Source organism: Emys orbicularis, chromosome 5 (assembly GCF_028017835.1).
Source record: "Emys orbicularis isolate rEmyOrb1 chromosome 5, rEmyOrb1.hap1, whole genome shotgun sequence".
In the NCBI taxonomy this organism is placed as follows: domain Eukaryota; kingdom Metazoa; phylum Chordata; order Testudines; family Emydidae; genus Emys; species Emys orbicularis.
Genome location: NC_088687.1, coordinates 40,845,859 through 40,868,276, shown reverse-complemented (window position 1 = coordinate 40,868,276; position 22,418 = coordinate 40,845,859). Strand labels below are relative to the sequence as shown.

The 22,418-nt window shown below is 39.2% G+C and overlaps 1 protein-coding gene across 3 annotated transcripts in view; it reads right to left on the bottom strand.

The window, feature by feature from the left end:
* Positions 1–22,191, bottom strand: part of LOC135879032 (bifunctional heparan sulfate N-deacetylase/N-sulfotransferase 3) — a 96,478-nt gene extending 74,287 nt beyond the window's left edge. For all 3 annotated transcript variants that reach the window (XM_065404835.1, XM_065404836.1, XM_065404837.1), the window contains exon 1: positions 21,211–22,191. In XM_065404835.1, coding sequence (XP_065260907.1) covers positions 21,211–22,191 — 981 coding nt within the window. The remainder of the gene's footprint in view (positions 1–21,210) is intronic.
* Positions 22,192–22,418: the final 227 nt, after the last annotated feature.

The window sequence follows — 22,418 nt, the reverse complement described above, 5'->3', positions numbered from 1 at the left end:
CTGCCCCCCACAGGCATGGAAGGCACTTGATGCAATGGAGTTGCTATGGGATCTATTGCTTTGAGAGCAGTCTGTGAAGTTGATACTCCACACCAGCAGTGCATTATTGAGCTGTGCTGTATGGGGCCTGTTTCCTTAGAAGTGCAGAACTGTGTGTGCGTGCGCATGTGCATGTGTGTATGTTGAGTTTTGTGAAGGGCTAGAAGATTCAATACTTTTTGGATCCACATGCCTAAACGCCTGGCGCAGGGGCATGCAGGGGCCCCAGGTTCTATTAACTGCTGGGCTGTGGCAGTTGTGCAGCAATCTGATTGGACAAGGTGATCTACTAGGAGGTCAGCAAAGAAATCCACCCATGAACCTAAGTCTAAGGTTTTAAAAGATTAAATAAAAAATGTTCAGACTCGCATCTTCTACCATGGTCTATGCAAAAAAAGAAAGGAAGAAATGTGGGTTTTAAAGCACATCCATTAAGTGCACACAGTTCTGGATGCACCTTTTTGAACAGACTTTGGTCTGAAATCTGTGCCTAATGTTCATTCTTTTTCTCGATGGCTCTTTCCTGCCTGAAACCAGATACATTGAGACTCAACTGTCCCCATAACCATAAAAGCCAATGTTTCCAACTGCAGAGAATTTAAAATAAATCATGTCTTACAGATTCTGTTTGTTTGCATCTTTACACAAGATAAGGCCACAAACAATCAGAGTTTGATAATGGATACTACTTGCTCACCTATTTTCCAGGGCATAAAATATTTCAGGCATTTGAATTGTCAATTTTTTTCATAGTTCAGAGATACCATTGAAAAACAACTACAGTAAAAAGCTATTACATGTTCCGAGAGAAATTCAAGTCTATATTCTAAGGTATAACAAGTTTCAATTTAGACAGCTTAAAAGGAATAGTAGTCACTAAACATTGTGTCTTTACTAAACATTGGCCACGGTCAAGCAAAACCAGTTTTGGGTCATTCTTTTTTATTTTTCCCAGTGAGACAAAGGCTAATAGACAAGCACAATATTCCAGCATTAATGCTTGGCTTTATGTATTAGGGAGCTCAGTGTACAAACAAAAGAAAACATGGTCCCTTGTGTTTAGACAAAATCTCAGTGGAAAAATCTTGAACCTGGTTCACACAAGTGTAAGGGGCATAGTTATCATTGTATGGTTGAATAAACTGGTCAAGCCAAGGGCTAGCTGGCCCAGGGTAGGGTTGGCCCAGTGCACAAAGGGATGAAGATGGTATGACCCACTCATACTCCATGAGTATAAATGTACTCCTCATCTTGATCCCTAATAAACTCTATGCAACTCATGATCCTGTCTTATGGCTTGAGTTAGTGAAACCAGAAAAGAAGAGATGAGTATTGTGCTCTTCATCTTGGAGAACTGGGAACACCACTGAGGGAAGTTCTCTTTCCCCCTCCCTCTTAAATGCCAAGGAGAATCTTTCATCAATGGCCAGATGGGCCCATAGACTTTAAGGCCAGAAGGAACCATCATAATCACCTAATCTGACCTCCTGCACATCACAGGCCACAGAACCTCACCCACCTACCACCAGGGGGGGACGGATAGCTCAGTGGTTTGAGCATTGGCCTGCTAAACCCAGGGTTGTGAGTTCAATCCTTGAGGGGGCCACTTAGGGATCTGGGGCAAAAATCAGTACTTGGTCCTCCTAGTGAAGGCAGGGGGCTGGACTCGATGACCTTTCAAGGTCCCTTCCAGTTCTAGGAGATAAATTTATCTCCATTAATTTATCTTTTCTCCCTGACTGCTCTATGTCAGAATTGACAGCTGGGAGTCTTTGTTTATGACAGTCAGCTGGGGTATAAAGGGCTCCACTCACCACAGGTGCATCTTCTTGTGGCTAGGCATGGCATAGTGGCTGTCTCCCTGTATGGTTCCCCCCTGTATGATCACTGACACTACAGTGATCTCTCTTCTGGCAACTTGGCTCTCCTGGCCAGGTCACGCTTTAGTCCTCCCCTTCCAGGGTAACAGAGAGTCCAACCAAGCTATAGTCCAATGACCTTACAGCAGGTCTTCTGTTGGTCTTTAGGCGCTGTGGTCCTTAAACCCCTTACTTCAGGGGGTTTGACCCCACCTTCCTCAGTGGCTGGTAGGGGAACCTAGGTCTTCCCTCTTCTCTGGGTTCCAGCCAAGGGACTCTGGAGATGGCAGCCAAAGTCCAATGCCTCAGACTCCTTGCTCTCTCCCTTGACTGCTTCCTACCTCTTCTATACCCCAGATAATGATTGCAGACTCCCTTCCTGCAGCTTCTTTCTGTCACACTCTTCCTGACTTCATAATCACTGTCAACCCCTCCCCAGTTTGGCTTCATCATCAATTAAGCCTAGCTTTCCCTCTTGCAGGGGCTGCCTGGTATGTTAATTGCCCTTTCAGGCCCACATTAACCTTGTGTAGGGTAAACACAAGGGAGTAACAAGTGAATAGGTGTTCTCCCTTTTTCAGCTGCTCTGAATTCCCTTTACTGAGCATCTACAGCCAGCTCAGCATAGGCCTCATAGCTGGAGGTACATGAACAGTGGTATACGGGATTCAGGAAGAGAGAGAGAGAGAGAAAGAAAAAAAAAAAAGAGCAGGTATGACGGCTTTATGGCACGATCTAACAGCAACCACGGTCAAGAAGAGTCGTAGGCCCTGATCCTCAGCTAGTCAAAATTCATATAGCTCCACTGATTTCTATGGATTTACACGAGCGAGGGATCTGGTCACTAGCCTGTAAGGGAGTTATTGTATTAGCAGAGCTAGAATAAGAAGTTTGTGGGTTTGGGAAGGGTGCTAAGAAGAGAGAAAAAAGTAAGTGTAAATGTGTTAAAATATCAATAATATCAATCTTTTAGTTTAAAAAACTAGTGATCATTCATTTCTGAAAGACTTAAGAAACATCTAAGACCAAACATATATAGACCAATTTCCAAACCTTCACATATAAGTTCATGGACTGAATTCTAGGTTTGTGGGCTCAAATTAACATACATGAACCTAAATGGGGAAACTAACCTACAGGATAATACATTTCACTCTAAGGAACTTCTATCAGACATGCAGCCTAAATTTTTGTTTTCCTGTTATACCTCAGTATACCACACTAAATAATTCCTTTCCATTCTTGGTGTTTACAACCTATAGACATTTGTAGACCTATATTCTGCCTAAGGGCTTTTCTGCATGGTGTTTTAGCAAGCCAAGGGATGAATGTACAGTACTTTAGCTTGCCATGGACTAACTGGCTGTGTGCACCTTGCTACCACACACTACAAGTTCCAGCTGTAACAACACATTTCACTATGGGACCACACAGCCAGTTAATATGTGGCAGGCTAGAGCACTATAAATTTACACCCCAGCTTCCTGTGCACGAAGGGTATGTCCACACTGCAGCTGGGAAGTCGGATTCCCAGCAAGGGCAAACAGATTTGTGCTAACTCAGCTCAAGCTGACACGCTAAAAACAACAACATATATTTCTTACTATATGTTCCATTCTATGCATCTGATGAAGTGGGCTGTAGCCCACGAAAGCTTATGCTCAAATAAATTTGTTAGTCTCTAAGGTGCGACAAAGTACTCCTGTTCTTTTAACATGGATATTGTTGCATGAGTGGCAGCTCAGGTTAGCTATGTAAACTCAGACTCACGAGGTTAGGTGGGCTTGGACTCTGGAGGCAGTATGATTTATTGCCATGCAGCAACATCCACGCTAGAGTCTTGCAACCCATCCCAAACCCAATGGGACCTGACTACAAATATCAGGTTTGGGTCAAGTTGGGTCTGAAAAAAACTCAACCCTCTGGGGGTCATGTCATGTCACTTCTGATCACCTCTGCCTGCCTGCGGAGTCAGCGCAGAGGTGGCTGCATGCCCTGCTCCTGCCAGCCACTGCTACCTCACTGCACTTTGTGGGTGCTGTGGAGTAAACATGCTGATGAATTCCTATCTATAACTGATGTTTTAGGGTTACCATATATCAGGTTCCCAAAAAGAGGACACCACGAAGGGGGTAGGAGTGGGGCGGAAGGGGAGCTGGAGAGGGTATTTGGAGGGGTGCCGGAGGGTGTGTTGTTTACTGGTAAGGAGTATTTGTGGGGCACTGGAAAGGGGTGTGTATACTGGGAGCGGGTTTTGGGGCAAAGACCCATTAGTACAAACAATGACTGTTGATGTCCTCAAAATTGAGGTGACTAGCATCATCATTATGCAAGGGATATTCCCTGGGGGCCAAATCTATCTGGCATACATACCCTTTGCGCTGATGGAACAGCACAAAGGGGCCTTCTCTGAGCCAAATATTTGGCCTTGAGCCATTTTCACCAGATAGACCCTTAAAGAGCTCAGTTTCTGCTCCTCACTACCCATAAACATTTTAATAAATCAATCTTGTATTTGCTTAATAGTAACTTAATAAAAGTGAATGAGTCATAACACTGATTAGAACCACACAGGGGTCGGGGGGGGGGGGGGGAGGGTAAGTGTCACTCACACAACTCCACCAGTCCACCTCTACTCAAGGCCTACTGCATTATTTTAGTTTTCACCTATTTACTCTTTTCATTTTCACATTTTTACAAAGGTTCCTAACTTGCAAATATGGATTTAAAACCCACAACTGCAATGCATATAGATTAAGCCATGGAATAAATAGTACATAGATCAAGTTATGGAGTAGAGTCAAGGATGAAAATTTGCAAAATTAGGTGCCCAAAATTCGTCTCTTACATGTATATTAATCCTAAAGCAGCAGCCTGATTTTTAGAGGAGCTGAACGTGTGAAACTCCCATTGACTACAACAGGAGCTGCTCGTATTCAGCATCTCTAAAATTCAGGCCACTTCCTTTGGTGCCTAAATATGGATTTAGGTGCACAACTTTACACAAGGAAGTGAAAGGATGCACCAAATCAGAGGAATTTAAGGGTGTATTTGGTTATTTAATTCTTTCTTTAGCACTGGTGCCCCCTTTTTTTGGGGTGGGGGGGAGGAGGGAAGGAGTTGAGGCTTATTTTTTACTGTAGAAAATATCAAAAGAGAAAAAGTTATTTTTCAAATTCCTTTCCTTGCAGGTAACAGACGTCACACTCTCTGTATCTGTAAGATGCATATATGACATAGGGATTGCATCTAGTTTCTAGAAGCCTGAAAGTCATTTCTTTATATTGAAGAAAAAAAAAAAGGCACACAAGCTGGAGAAATTGCAGGAGTCACTGGCAACAATCAAGAAGAAAAGCCAAAGCTTTGGACTGTAACTGTGGAGCAGCAAGACTCTTGCATGAAAAATACAGCATCTATGCAATAGAACATAACCTCAGCAAGCTTATTACAGATAAGATGTTTTCTTGAAGCATTAATGAGATGAAGAATATATTAAAGATTAAAAACCGCAATATAATTGGAGTCCTAGGGAGAACCAAGGTGAGTCACCTAATAAAATTCTTAATTCAGCAGCTTTCTAGTTTGCAGAAATATGGGGTAAATTATAGAGGTCCTGATCCTCAACTGTCAAAACAGCAACCTAGGATCAGTGGCAGCCAGCCTCACTTAAAGCATTTGAATCACTACCCTTGAGTTGGAATGGCAAAAGTACCAAGGACATCACTTCTGTCATTACTGCTTGAAAGCACTGAAGGCAAGACTCAGAAGGTGACTACTCTTTTGCAACAATTTGCTATACAAAATTTTACTCATTTAAGATTCTCTTCCATTCTAAGGATTGCTAAACTTGCATGTGAATTAGTGTTGAAGTATTAGGACACTGCTAATTATTAAATGGTATTTTAGGAAAATGGTTCATAAGTCTATTATGTGTCTGTGTGCAGAACATTTGGTTTTGGAATGGGTGATAATACTTTTATCTTTACAAGAAAAAATGTAAAATAAAAAAATAGAGATCGCCTTGAAGTCTGCAGAGAACAAGAGGCTAGAACTGGCAAAATACTGCGTATTGGAATCCTCAGAGGCATTGGCTATTCTCTCGTTCCTGTGGTTTTGTTTTGTAAGGGTGATCTTCGAAAATCAGTCATATTGTTAGACACTTTTCCCAGACTGAACTGTTGAAATGAAAGAACATTTTCAAAAGCAATCTACTAAGGAAGGGCTAATAAGACAGACTCTCCCCCCCCTTTTCTGATTTGCTCTGTCATTTTGTCATGCTGTGATCCTGCTTCTTGATGTAGGCTTAAGAGTGGGAAGGAGGTAGTCACTATGTTGGCTTTATTTGCCTTTATGTTTTGCTGTTAATTGCTTGCATTTTTAAGTGTGTTTGGAGTTTAATTATATTTGTTTTTGTGGAGTATTTTTATTCCACTGTACTACAGCAGCAGGAATTTGACAGTGGACTTGGCATTTTGAAGGAACCAGAGCTTGTAGCATAGATTTGTGGAGGGATGAAGCATCCCGTTCTGTGGAGTACTATGGTTCTCTGTGTATAATATATTGCTTTCTTAGTGTGTATCTCCTAGCTATGAAGCAATGAATACAACACACAGAAAGAAGGTTAGAATCATGCTTTAGATCTATTGTATTGCCTGGGTACATCAAACTGAGTTGCACCGTAACTCTTAATTTCCTTTCTTTTGCTGGCTGAACATAAATTTTTATTCACAGTATGAGAGTCAGTGGTTTTTAAAATACTATTCCTGAAACTTTGGAAGAGATTCTTAAGTGGTGACAATTCCGCCGTTCATATGCAACTGCAATGTAGAAGAGTAGTGTTTCAGTTTATTTTGGCCTACATCGAATTAAAGAAAATTTATTTTAAAAATAAAATTATAAATTTTGGAGTGACATGTTGTGATCTCATGACCACATGGTTACACCAAACCAGGGCAGGACCTAGATTTTGTGGAAAGATACACAAAGTAACATATGCACGGCCACACCAGTCTTCACCTTACCTATGAACAGACCCTCATACCTATGTATATTCACTGCAATCCCTAAAGCAGAACTTTCTGAGACGGGAAGGGCAACTAAGGGATTCAGTCTCTAACATGGCTATCTGGCATTGGACCAGGGATGGTGAATTGAGGATTGCATTCTGGCTAGTGGGTGGATGTGTGCATGTTGTGTGGGTTCCCTGCATAAGTGGGGCCTGTGATGTTTTACATAGGCATAAGGCCACCTCCACATAAACAAACCAATACCAATGAAAAGCAGAGGTTGTGCTGAGAGTTTGCCCAGCCCATCCTGGAGGGAACATATGATTACTGAAGTTTGGAAGAGCATAGCCCTTAAATCATAAAATTCCATCAGGAACTGGGGTGAGGATGCGACTTGCAAAAACACAACAGTGAAAGAGTTCATCCAGCCTAAAGATAGCAAGATACAGAATGGCACTGGGAGAAATGATGGAAATTAAAAAATAAAAAATAAACATTTCTGTAATTTAGTAGAAACTAATAAATATACAGGACTGTAAAAAAAAAAAAAAAGCTTTCACTGCACAGGTTTACTGTGCTAAACATGATTTATATGTTGTGTTATAGCTTGAAAAATTAGAATTGGCAAGAGATTCACAAAAGCTGTATCTTTCTACACAGGTTCCATCAGTAACTGTGTGCTCAGGAAGCCAGTCTTGTAACTTTATGCAACTTTTATCATTCATAACAGGCGCGAAGAGCAGTAAATTGCTCTGCTGAATAATCCACAGTTAAAATGTAACACTCAGAGCATAGGTAAGCAAAGCAGCAGTCACTTAGCAAGGACACAGATAGGGAGGACATTATTCCCCCCCCTCCCCTTTAAATTTACTTAGAGTGGTTTGGCCTCTGGGGGGAGAAAATTACGAGACTATAACAATTTTCTCCTCTGAATATGAATATATCTACAGGATGGCAACAAATTACTATGCATGTAACAAATCCCTCATGTTACATGTAATACGTGATGATCCTCTCAGATTCATTTTCATATAGATATAAAAAGGGAATCATATTTCTTTTCTATAATACTTCTGTATGTCAGCTCTTAGAGTCACAATATATTACTTACACATGCACACTACTATTAAAATGTATGTGAAGGAGGTGTTGCACATAATCAGAAACTTCCTTTCTCTCCATCTCTCTAATCTTATTAAGTAAAGGCTTCTATTCAAAATAAATGACCTGGTGTACAAGCCGAAAAGGCAGAGTATACTGATCCATGCTGGACCAGTCCATCCAGGAAAAAAGGTCCACTGAACAAGCCAGAAGGGAAAAATAATGTTTGGTGGCAGAGAAATGAGGCACTGCTGAAGGTAATTAATGTAAATGAGCTTCCTGCCTTCCATGCTGCATTCCTTTCTGTCTGGTGTTGGTCATCTCTCTCCCTGGCCATGAGCCTACAGAAGTTATTCCAGCACTTAACAGATCATCTTTATTTGAAAGCAGATTTTCCTTCCATTCACCTCTATAAATGTTTCTGTTCACAGGACACAAACAATTTATATAAAAACTGTATTGGTGTTCAGCTAAAACACTGGCTGCATATCCCCTGCTCCATATTCGGTAGTACCATCTCCACTGGTTCAAGGAGTCAATCCTCCCCACCCCCTTTTAGACAGCTGTCACCCCAGGCAAGCTGCATAAAGCAAGAACGGTGCGCCCCAGTGGGATTCTAGCCATCCTTTGAGCAGGTCTGTCATAGAAAACTGTGGTCTTTTCTTTGTATGTCCATCCATACAGGGTCAACCCAAAAGGGCTACTATGATCATCATCTAGTTATAACAATGCAACCCTGTTGATTCTATGGTATAGTGCATAATCTGCATAAAGACCACCTTTTAAATATTAAATATTTCATGAGATAGATACAACAGCCTTGGTTGTGACTAGCACGACACAGGTGCACAATGGGAATAGAGGGTACAAAAAGCATCCCCACCTTACAGCTCTGCACAGGTGCTAATCACAAACCCAACTCTTGTATTTTCTGAGAGCAAGGACCACACAAGGCAATTGCCAAGAACAGCAATAACCTCTCCAAGTGGGAGGGGAAGGGACAAAGCTGGGATCAAGGTCATACAACCATTTCCATATTTAGTGAGAGGATTGTTCATATTGTACCCTTTTAAAAACCCCACTATGTTTCATACTCCCTGGCAAAGCTAGCCATCCTTGCCACTATGGATGTCACCTCCCTATAAACCAACATCCCTCACAATGACAGCCACTGCCTGCCTCAAATATCTACAAGACAAGACAATGGACAACACTCAGATATCTACCCTAAGCGCATCACCATACTCAACCATTTCATCCTCACCCATAACAACTTTATATTCAACAACAAACATTTGTCCCAACCATGAGAACACTCATGAGTACTAGGATGGCTCCCCGGTATGCCAACCACTTCATGGGCCAACTTGAAGAATTATTTCTGGACAAATGTACCATGAAACCAATGATATACCTGAGATACGTTGATATTTTCATCCTATGGACAGATGACAAATTCCCACATATATTTCCATGACAACTTCAACAATTACCAGCCCATCCATTAAACATTCTGGAACACTCTCACACCAGCATCAACTTCCTGGACACCACAGTCAGCTTCAACAATGGAACCATACGAACACCTATATACAAGAAACCCACAGATCACTGCACTTAACTTCACAGATCCAGTAATCACCAAACACACCAAGAAATCCGTGGATTGGCCCTGCTTTGAGCAGGGGGGGTGGACTAGATGATCTCTTGAGGTCCCTTCTAACCCTGATATTCTATGACTGTTCTATCTACTGCCAGGCAGATACCATGGAATATGCTCCAAGAACAAAGCTTGGGATATACATCTTAACACACTTAAAACTGCTTTTACCAAACAAGGACACTCCACCAGAGAAGTAGATTGCATCATGGAATAGGCTACCCAAATACCCCAAGAGAACCTGCTTCAATATTGGGGAAAAAGCTCTCTGACTGCAACCTCCCCCCCCCCCCCCAGCTGTCACCTACTTCCCCACATTGAAGGGTATAATTAAACAATTACAACTCAGACTTGATAGGGACCACATCCTGAAAGAAATCTTTCCTGAACCCCCTCTTCCGGACTTCAAACAATCCCCCATTCTCACCAAACTCAGTATCAGAAGCAAACTCCCCACAGACCAGGACTCAGTCCAACTCAAAGCAGCCAGACCCTACCATAACAACAGATGCGAAACCTGTTGATAATTATGGTTGTGAAGATATGTCAATACCCCCAGAATATACACCTTTCAAGATCCAAAGATTCTACTCATGCCTATCACAAAACGTGGTGTTCCTCAGCCAGTGCACTAAATGCTGCAATAACAACTATGTGGGTGAAACCAGAGAATCACTATGTTCTTGAATGAACTCACACAGAAAAATGATAAAAGACAAAAGCATCATATCACCTGTGTGTGAACACTTTTCACAAAATAATCACTCCACATCTGACCTCTCAGTCTTCATCCTCAAAGGAAACCTGCACAACACCTTCAAAAGCCCAGGAATTCAAATTCATAGCTTTGTTAGACACTAAAAACCATGGTCTTAATAAAGACTATGGCCTATTACAACAATCTGTAACCCAATAAACCCTCTTTTATTGTCCTATGACTGCAAAGGTGTTAACAGTCTACTTCACTTTGAATGATCTCTTACAACATGTGTTAACTACTTATGCTAATACTTATGTATTCAGCTGTGACACTATGGGCATGTCTACATTTAAAACACCAGAGCAGCACAGATACCTTAGTGCTTCAGTGTAGACACTACCTACTGTGCAAGGAAGGGTTCCCCTGTCAGCGTAGGTAATTCACCTCCCGGAGAGGCGGTAGTTAGGTTGACGGAAGAATTATAGCACTGTCTACACCAGGGGCTAGGTCAGCTTACTTAAGCCCACTAAATTTTTTAGTATAGCCTGGCCTATGAGTACCTTTCTCAGACATGCAGAAGAGCTCTCTGTAGCTCAAAAGCTTGTCTCTTTCACCAACAGAAGTTTCTCTAGTAAAAGATATTACCTCCCCTTCCTGTCTCTCTGGCAATCCTAGAGGCACAGTGCCTGAGGCAGATACAATGGACCCCCCATCTGGCAGCGTTCCTGAAGTCCCACTCCTATGGGCAGTGGTTTTCACACCACATTCTTGCTCTTAGGCACCACTATACTGCTTCTAAGGCAAAATATGTTTTTGTGATAAAAGGCAGAAATATTAAACAATCCCCCTACATTGAAATTCACAGCAGTATTCTGTGTGAGCCAACTTACCTACATCTTCTCCTTTGACATATTAAATGTTAATAACTGATTGGCACAACGTTCTTTAAAATAGTAGCCGGGCATAAAAAAAATCTATTGAATAGTTTTCATAAATTAGTTTAAAGTTATATTATAATTTTAAGATCTAATTAGTATATTGTCTACTGCTTCATGATGCATAACTTTCCATAATTGTATATGAAATAATATGCTCCAGCAGTTAATTCAATCTCCCTAGGGCATAAGATACAATGGAACCTACATAGTTAATAACATTTCCTGTCTTTCTTCTTTTTTTCTTTATCTCTTGTACCTTTTACATATTATTCCAAACAAGTCACTGTACAACGCCATGAAAGCCCTGCATGAACTGTAAAGATGGAACATACATTTATAATAAATGTAATAAAAAAAGCTGTAAAGATAACCTGGCTAATAAATTAGGAAGATAAAAAGAACCTTAAAAACAAGAGGAAGTTGCAAATAGTTAATTAATCATACAGCTGTGTTTATTTATAAAGGAACTTAAAAAAGAAATGTCTGAATATTTTGCATTCACAAGACATTTCTTATATTACGATGTAATAAATATAATTCAGCCTCTCATGTCTAATTCCCTTCCGTTGTAATTGTGTAACAGACTCTTTCGATGAGGTATCACTTATTTACAAATAATCTTTTTATTTAAAAACTAAATCAAAATAGTAACATAAATAAGGAAAGAATTCCCCTTTAAAATCCAAAAGGTGTTTGAAGATATTTTTAAGCTTTCTCTCTGGAAGGTGTTGGTAAACAGTCTGGTTTATTCTCTCAGTAGTTCAAGGTTTCTGAAACCTTTTCCCACCCATCCTCCTCTAAGACACACAAAAAGTATTCAAACCTCCCCCGGATGTAAATATTTAGGCCCCTCCAATGTACAAATAATTGAAAAGGAATGTTCAAGAAAGTCCTTTCCCAATTTTTTTGTTTTAAATAATTTCAGTGGTGTATATTAAACATGTGAGGGCCATTCTTTCATGTAAAAATATAGCATATTGGATGGAAGGATACTTCAAAAAACTGTTAACAGGGCAGCATAAAATATACCCTGAAATGTCCCATCAAATCTAGGCACATTTGTAATATAAAGATAAAAAAAGCAAGAATTTCATACAGTTTCTATGAGCAGGAAAGTTTCAAATAAGGAATAGAGCTTGTTCACCTAAACTCAATAAAAGCATCTGCACATTTATAGCTTCTGCATATCCAAAACATAGCAGATTGCACGTAATCATATAAGTCAGATCTGGTGTGAGAAATCCATTAGACTAAGCAAAGAAATATTGAACTCAGCAGCTCAGGGATGCATGCAGTAGCTAGAAGCAGGAAGCCCGCCAAACAATCAGTGGGGCCACTGGACGATCAAGGTGCTGTAGAAACACTCAAGGAAGATAAAGTCATTGCAGAGACGCTAAATGAATCATTGGATCAATCTTGACTGCAAAGAATGAGAGAGATCCCCACACCTGAGCCATTCTTTTTAGGTGACAAATCTGAGGAACTGTCCCAGATTGAGGTGTCAATAGAAGTGGTTTGGGAAAATATTGATAAATTAAACAGTAATAAATCACCAGGACCAGATGGTATTTATCCAAGAGTTCTGGAGGAACTAAAATATGAAATTGCAGAACTACTAACTGTGGTATGTAACCTATCATTTAAATCAGCTTCTGTGCCAGATGCTGGAGGATAACGAATATAACATCAATTTTTAAAAATTACTCTAGAAACAACCCTGGCAATTACAGGCCAGTAAGCCTAACCAGTACCAGGCAAATTGGTTGACACTAGAGTAAAGAACAGAATGATCAGACACATAGATGAACATGATTTTGTTGGGGATGAGTCAACTTGGCTATTGCAAAGGGAAATCATGTCTCACCAATCTATTAGAATTCTTGGAAGGGGTCATCAAACATGTGGAAAAGGGTGATCCAGTGGAGATAGTGTAGTTGGACATTCAGAAAGCCTTTGAAGGCTTGAGAAGAGTCCCTCACCAAAGGCTCTTAAGCAAAGTAAACAGTCATAGGATAAGAGAGAAGGTCCTCTCATGATCAGTAACTGGTGAAAAGACAGAAAATAAACGACAGGAATAAATTATCAGTTTTCAGAAGGGAGAGATATAAATAGTGGTGTCCCCCAGCGGTCTGTACTGGGATCACTGCTGTTCAACATATTCATAAATTATCTGAAAAAATGGGCAAAAAGTGAAGCAGCAAAATTTGCAGATGATACAAAATTATTCAAGATAATTAAGTCTAAAGTAGACTGCAAAGAGTTACAAAGGGATCTCACAAAACTGGGAGACCAGGCGACAAAATGGCAGATGAAATTCAATGTTGATAAATGCAAAGTAATGCACATTGGAAAACATAATCCCAACTATACTTACAAAATGATGGGGTCTAAATTAGCTGCTGCTACTCAAGAAAGATGTTGGAGTAATTGTGGATAGTTCTCTGAAAACATTTGCTCAATTTGCAGTGGCAGTCAAAAAACTAACAATGTTAGGAGCTATTTGGAAAAGGATAGATAATAAAAGACAGAAAATATCATAATGCCACTATACAAATCCATGGTCCGCCCACACCTGGAATACTGCATGCAGTTCTGGTCACCCCATCTCAAAAAAAAAGATATATTAGAATTGGAAAACATATAGAGAAGCACAACAAAAATGATTAAGGATATGGAACAGCATTCATATGAAGAGAGATTAAAAAGACTGGAATTTTCAGCATGGAAAAGAGATGACTAACAGGGCATATGATAGAGGTGTATAAAATTGTGACTGGTGTAGAGAAAGTGAATAAGGAAGTATTATTACTCCTTGACATAACACAAGAACAAGGGGTCACCCAATGAAATTAATAGGTAGCTGGTTTAAAACAATCAAAAGCAAGTACTTCATCACACAACACACAGTCAACCTGTGGAACTCATTGCCAGGGGATGCTGTGAAGGCCAAAACTATAACAGGGTTCAAAAAAGAACTATATAAATTCATGGAGGATAGGTCCATCATTGGCGATTAGCGAAGATGGTCAGGGATGCAACCCCATGCTCTGGGTGTTCCTAACCTCTGATTGCCAGAAGCTGGGAACAGATGACAGGATGGATCAATTGCTGATTGCCTGTTCTGTTAATTCCATCTGAAGCACCTGGCATTGGCCACTATCAGAAGACAAGATACTGGGTCAGATGGACCATTGATCTGACCCTGTCATTGATATGACCTTATGATCTGACAGTTGTTCTTATGCAGACTATGGGACACTAGGTATTAATTCTCATAGGCTAAATTCTCTCCTCTGCAAGAGCAATGCTCAGTGCAGGAGATAGGATGAGGAGGACATTAGGGTACTGGTTATAGCTTCCTGATATTTATCAATGGCCCTAATCCTGACATGACTTAGAGCAGCTGCCACTGGACTCTACTTCAGTGCAGAATTGGCAAAGTGTTCGTAACTCTGAACAAAACATGATGGTTGTTCTTTCAAAAGTTTACAACTAAACATTGACTTAGTACAGCTTTGAAATTTTACTATGTAGAAGAAAAATGCTTCTTTTAACCATCTTAATTTAAACAAAACAAGCACAGGAACAGTTTCCTTACCTTGTCAGTTTTTAAAAAACTTTCCTTTTTTTTTTTTAGTAGTTTACATTTAACACATTATTGTACTGTATTTGCTTTTTTTTTTTTTTAAATCTCTGCTTCTGCCTGATTGCGTACTTCCAGTTCCAAATGAGGGGTGTTCATAAAAGCACAGCCTTTTAGGCTACTAAAAGAAACAGATAAGTGAATGGAATATAACATTGTCACTGGATAATAGCCTCTTCCTGATAGATAAATACTGAGAGAGAAAGAGAAACAATTTATTGAAAATGAATATGGAGGTGATGTTACCAAGTTTATTTTCAGTAGGAGGCAATTAGGCTGCAATAACATTTTCTTCCATTGACATTATTCCTATTATATCAAATGTGACAAAGTAAATAAACTAAGATGGATGGACATTGCTGATGCAGAGTGACAGCTACTCACTGTACCATACTGAAAAAAAAACAACAACAACACTATATTCTTATTGGCTTAAATTTCATACAGTGACAGCCACATCAGTAATGATCAGGTAATCTCAATCTAAACACAATTTGAGGGGTTTTTTACAGCTAAAATTACAGTAGGGTGGCCTCCCCATTATGATTACGATTGAAACTACCTTACTGTTTAATAAGTTAGTAGTTAGAATGTTGATAAACAAAAACAGCAAGGCCTGACTGCCCCTCATTAGTTTTTGTATTGATGAACTTATGAAAAATCTGATGGCATAGGACTGTTTTTACCTGAAGTGTCTATTAATTCTGTGTGCCTAAAGCCTGGATGCTGAAGCTGAGATGTCTTCTGCCTGATTTTCAGATGCTGAGGACACTCAGCTCCCCCTCACTTCAAAGGAGTAACTATAGATTTGTGAGCAGTGAGCTGAGGCTAAACAATCAATATAATAACTATTTTCAAAAGTGATCAGCTCCCATTTGGACACCTCAATAAAGTGGCCACTTATAAAAGTATTTAGGACCCAGTGGTTCCCGTTGTTCTAGTGACTTATCTAGGTGCCTAAATGGAGTGATTAAACTTTTAGTTCTTTTGAAAATCTGAGTCTATATGTACCTTTACTGTAACTCATAACTCATCCTGCCTCAACTCTGCTGCATTGCCTTTGTATCTATCACTCCCCCTTTTATTATTTGTGAAAGAACATTAACTTGCCCTGTCAACCATTCTGTTTCTTTTTAACAAGTTAGTAACTAGAATTAGGCCATGTCTTTTGAACCCACAATACCTCTGAGGAGCGTTCAGGACAGTGAGACTCATTACACTATGGAAAAAGTATAGTTTAAGCTCACCCAAACCCACCCAGAGCAGTTTCTTTCAGGGTTTCCTGGTGGCAACACTAGATGTTTTACCCATCTTATGTTCTTCAGCCTAATGATATGAATTATTAACTTCGCACTGCGTGGGATCATTGGGGTGGGGGTAGGGCTGTCTGTCCTCTCAGCTTCTCCAAAGCACTTGTGTAGGTCCAACCATAAATTGAACTAAAATGTTCAGTTCTACAGACCAACAATAAAGGCTCCATTAGTGTTTCAGGGCCCCACTGTGTGACTTCAATCGAGTTATACTAGGAATGAATATGGCCAGAAATTTAATATTAAATTTAATAGGAAATAAGTTATAATTATGTCAAACAGCTCTGTAATTTTTAGATGAAACTGAAATATGTAGAAAAGCATCAGTTCCAATGCTACATTGTTAGAATTTAAATGTTGTTAGCTTAGCTAAAATGAGTTAATCATGGATGCTGAATATAAACAACATCCCTATTAGGCAGTCTATTTTCATACTTGAGGCACACAATTCTCTGTGTTACAGGCAGTGCAGCAGAACTCAAACCACTATCCCTCATATCTAATATGATCTAATATGTTATTGAAAACCAAATATGTTTTGGTTTTCCAACCAAACCAAATATGGTTTTCAGTAACAGATATTCAGCTGCTTCAAATTAATTCTACTTCATTCATTCAGCATGTCATTGTGTTGCAGAGGATAACTCCTTTGATATTAATACTAATGGAGATACATTGCATCTGACAGTGCTAACAACATGTTTAACAGAATACATTAGCTTTAAGTAGATTAAGGATCTGAAATGAACACTTTTTTTCAGATGCCACTGTTTCAAAAAACAACTCTATTTAAATGGTTGCATCTGTTGTAGTGGTTCAGAAATTATCTCTGCTTTGATATTACTTTCCATTAGAGCTGTGAAATGATTAAAAAAATTAATTGCGATTAATCACACTATTAAACAATAATAGAATACCATTTATTTAAATTTTTGGATGTTTTCTACATTTTCAAACAGTCAATTAGCTCCAAAATGGAATCTCAACTGTGCTACCCATTCCCAGTCAGTACCTTCACAGCCTTCTTTCAGGCTGCTTTCTCAGTATCGGCCCAGGTCCTTTCTTCCACACTCACTGCTGCTACCATGTCCTGGTGGGGAGGCACCAATGGACACCATTAGCACAGTGTAGAAATAGACAGCATTGTGGGCTAGGATGGTCACCAAGTGAAGAACAAAGGGAGGAGGAGCACTTGATTTCAATTACAACACGGAATACAAAGTGTACAGTGCTCACTTTATATTTATTTTTTATTACAATTATTTGCACTGTAAAAAACAAAAATAGTATTTTTCAATTCACCTAATACAAGTATTGTAGTGCAATCTCTTTATCATGAAAGTTGAACTTACAAATGTAGAAGTATGTACAAAAAATAACTGCATTCAAAAACAAAACAATGTAAAACTTTAGAACCTACAAGTCCACTCAGTCCTATTTCTTGTTCAACCAATCGCTCAGACAAGTTTGTTTACATTTGAAGGAAATAATGCTGCCTGCTTCTTGTTCATAATGTCACCTGAAAGCGAGAACAGGCGTTCACATGGCACTGTTGCAACCAGCGTCGAAAGATATTTATGTGCCAGATGTGCTAAAGTTTCATGTGTCTCTACATGCTTCATCCACCATTCCAGAGGACATGTGTCCAGGCAGATGAGAGGTTCTGCTCAATGATCCAAAACAGTGCGGACCGACATGTTCATTTTCATAATCTGACTCAGATGCCACCAGCAGAAGGCTGATTTTCTTTTTTGGTGGTTCGGGTTCTGTAGATTCTGCATTGGAGTGTTGTTCTTTTAAGACTTCTGAAAGCAAGCTCCACACCTCATCCCTCTCAGATTTTAGAAGGCACTTCAGATACTTAAACCGTGGGTTGAGTGCTATAGCTATTTTTAGAAATCTCACGGTACCTTCTTTGCGTTTTGTTAAATTTGCAGCGAAAGTGTTCTTAAAATAAACAACATGTGCTGAGTCATCTGAGACTACTAGAACATGAAATATATGGCAGAATGTGGGTAAAACAGAGCAGGAGCCATACAATTCTCCCCCAAGGAGTTCAGTCAAAAAAAATGTGTTAATTAAATTTGTAACAAGCGTTATCAGCATGGAAGCATGTCTTCTGGAATGGTGGCTGAAGCATGAAGGGGCATATGAATGGTTAGCATATCTGGCACATAAATACCTTGTAATGCTGGCTACAAAAGTGCCATGCAAACACCTGTTCTCACTTTCTGGTGACACTGTAAATAAGAAGTGGGCAGCGTTATCTCCTGTAAATGTAAACAAACTTGTTGTATTAGGGATTGGCTGAACAAGAAGTAGGACTGAGTGGACTGGTAGGCTCTAAGGTTTTACATCGTTTTGTTTTTGAGTGCAGTTATGTAACAAACAAACAAAAACAAACAAAAAAACCCACCCTACATTGTAAGTTGCATTTTCATGATAAACAGATTGCACTACAGTACTTGTATGAGGTGAATTGAAAAATACTATTTATTTTATCATTTTTACAGTGCAAATATTTGTAATTAAAAATAATAATATAAAGTGAGCAGTGTACACTTCATATTCTGTTGTAATTGAAATCAATATATTTGAAAACGTAGAAAAACATACAAAAATATTTAATAAATTTAACTTGGTATTCTATTGTTTAACAGTGTGATTAAAACGGCAACTAATCACAATTAATTTTTTTAATCGTGATTAATTTTTTTGAGTTAATCGCGTGAGTTAACTGCAATTAATTGACAGCCCTATTTTCTATAAAATTTCATTTTTTTTCCCATTTGGCAGTAAGTATTTTGTAAATACTATGAACTAGCCTCACAAAATAGTAACAAATCTCACTGCTTTTGCATTTTCTTTAAGAATTAAAGATATTTTATTCTCAATGAATGTCTTTTAAATTTGTCTGTATAGTTTATTGCTTTTGAACACTAACTTCAGTGAATTATTATTCTAACAGAACCCAAAATGTCATTTTGAGGTTCACTTACGGTGACCAGATGTGCCGATTTTATAGGGACAGTCCCGATATTTGGGGCTCCTATTACCCCCCACCCCATCCCGATTTTTCACACTTGCTATCTGGTCACCCTAGGTTCACTTCACAGAAAAAAAAAAAACAATGGGAAAAATACTATTTCTGATCCTCATAGTTTATTATAGTGGAGACCCTGTATTATTTCTTAATTCAGGTTTTATTTATGCATTTCATTAGTCCAGTACTTCAAAGCAGCTTTGTCACACTGACTGAAATGGGAGCAGCACCAGGCTCTAAATCTTCCCTGTAATTCAACTTTGTATTTAAGAGGTTCTCAACACCAAAATGAAATGCTGCAACCACACATCACACACAGACAGAGGTTATCGTGCCTTTTTTCTTGTGTACCTATATTTGTATGAAACTGCTTAGGTATCCAAAAAAGTGAAGATCCTTACAGAATATATGTGTTGAAAGCATTTTTGGGTAGCCTCCAACAGTTTTATATCAGAAATATATCAATTTTAATACACTTTAAGGTTATCGTTTTACATTTTTGGAAAAATTGAGAGAATGTGTCAATTATAATTTTGAAGAAAAACTGAGTGTGAAATTGTCAATCCAAAAACACTTGTTGAATGAGCCAATATATTTAGAGGGTTTTGTAGCTCAATAAATTTAGTGGTAATTTAATGAGATCCTCTTTATCAACTAAGTACAGGTTAAAAAAAGCAACACTGAAATTAGCAAAATATTACCCACTAATAGTTGTCTCTTACAGCTCTTACACTGCCAACATTTCTAGCTAGACTAACAAATATCTTCATCATTTGTCCAATTTTTAGCTTCTAGAACAAAGACCTCAGGTTTTGCAAGGTGTTCTTTGTTCATCTGTTTTACTACTAGATTCTTTCAAAAAAGAATAGGTGTAAAGCATAAAAATAATGTGTTTCAAAGGTCATCCTCATTCACCCATAACCCACCACTGTACTTGAATGGCAGCGCAATATAGAGTGAAAAAGGACTCTACATGTGTTTATAACTAAAAATAGTGCAAAACTCACAAGCACTGGAAAGTCAACAAGTGACAGAGAGTGATCATTTCAAACATGTATAAACACTAGCTTGGTTGCATGTAAGAGCCACAAAATATGGAAATAAGAAGGGTGAAAAGCTGTGACTAACTCCTGACACTTCAAAAATGGTTAATAATCCAATATGGTCTTCTTTAAAATTTATGTTGGCATTTATTATCAGATCAACTCATTCACCTTCTGCTTGTAAGTTTGGCTGATGGCAACATGCATGTATTACATACTAAGGATCTAGCTCCAATCCTGAGAGGTGCTGGAGACCTCCTGGAAAGTGTGAATATCCTCAATTCCCAGTGAAGTATCTCCCATGAAGTGCTTAGCACCTTGCAGGATCAGATCCTTTCCAATTTCTTAACTTTTTATAAGTTTGGCTGCTATCAGTGGGAAACCCTATCCTCTTTATTCCCTTTCATAGACGCAGAGGGCTCTGGATACAGCAGAACCAGTTTCCATGTGGGCAGGAAAGCAGAATCCCAAGATTCAAACAGGAGCACACACCTTCAGCGAAGTTCAGCAGGTGCTCCTTCTCTGTCACTTCGGTGAGTACCTGAATTGGCCAGAGGATCTGTCACTATGATCCACCAGCCTCTCCCAGCACCTTTGCAAGAGGCAAGTTAAAAGGCTATAGACTCTATTCCAGCTCTGAGGTTGCAGCAGGTGCCACAAAGGAACTTTGTAGCCTGCAAGGGAGAAGGATTCTGTCTCCCCAAACCCCAAGGGATTTTTCCTGTGCCAAACACATATACTTGGGATTGGTGCAGCAAGATAGATTTGCATTTTTGGTAAATTTCAAATATTAATTTCAGTTTAAAAAATAAGAATTCATGCTGAAGCTTTTGCAGGAGCAGAACAGTGGTTTTTGCACATACTGTACCTGCACATCATTGACATTCATCCTTGTTCCTTCCTTCCCAACAAAGATGTCATCTATGTCAACAAGAATGTACCTATCCAAGGACAACGTGAGCTTTTTCCCAGACAGGAAAGAGACGGCATCTATAAAGATCAGCTTGTGCAGCCAAAAGTTCAAGTTGTTGCCGAAGAGGACTCTCTGAATCCCATCATGAAGCCCCAGGTCATGAACTACTGTGGCATGGAGAGCATTTTTAGTGATGGGTAGTGGGAGGTTTTCTGTAGTCTTTATTTTTGCAAATATCACTGGCTGATAGGCTGAATGATTAATCTGGAAAACTGTCCAGTCATTTCCAGGCAAGGGACCTTTATCAAGCTTAGAGGATTTAGTTACATGAAGCAATGGGGAATGAGGGTTAACACAACAGTCCTTAACACCCAGATTGCCATGAACATGGAAAGGAAAGCCCTTAAACTGAATGCTCTGCAAGCTGTTCTCGCTGCCTTTATGGAATCCAATGACACCCACACCATATTCAATACAGTATTTATCTAGAAGGCCTTTGTTCCATGAGTCCATATTCACATACTTTAAAATATTTTCATATACAATGAGAACATATTTGCCTTTATTTTTGTCTATAAGCACTGGAAGATCACCTTTCCCAGGAGCAATCTCTATGTGATACTGAAATCTGCTGGATTCTAGAATTGTTATTATATCTTGACCGAGTGTTGAGTACTGGCTTTCCACAAACACCAGCACTACGGGATCAGTCCTCATGGGATCAATGGGCTTCACTGTCTTCAGCTCCATTAACTTGTATGGCAACAGCTGAAGATCACCACATTCCAATTCTGAAGAGATCTCAGAAAGTTCATTTTCCTGTTTGTAGCCATTATACAAATAGTAAGCAGAAATAACAATGCTCACCATACAAAAAGTGGCAAGCAAGATAACTGTTCTTTGAAAATGTCTGTGAAGTTTCATGATAAAACTCATGTTGTATACTTGCCTTAGATTGCTTCCAACAGCAGCAGCATTAAAAAAAACCAACTTTTCAACAACTTGTTCCAGTCCTGCTTAATAATTTATGTCACCATTGCAGCACATATGTCTATCTTCAGCAAGCTTTATAGACAGTATAGTCTAAAAGAAAAAGAAAAGTAGAGGTTTAATGCATCCATAAAAATATTATTGCATTTCAACTAGCTGGTAGCAGGCAAACC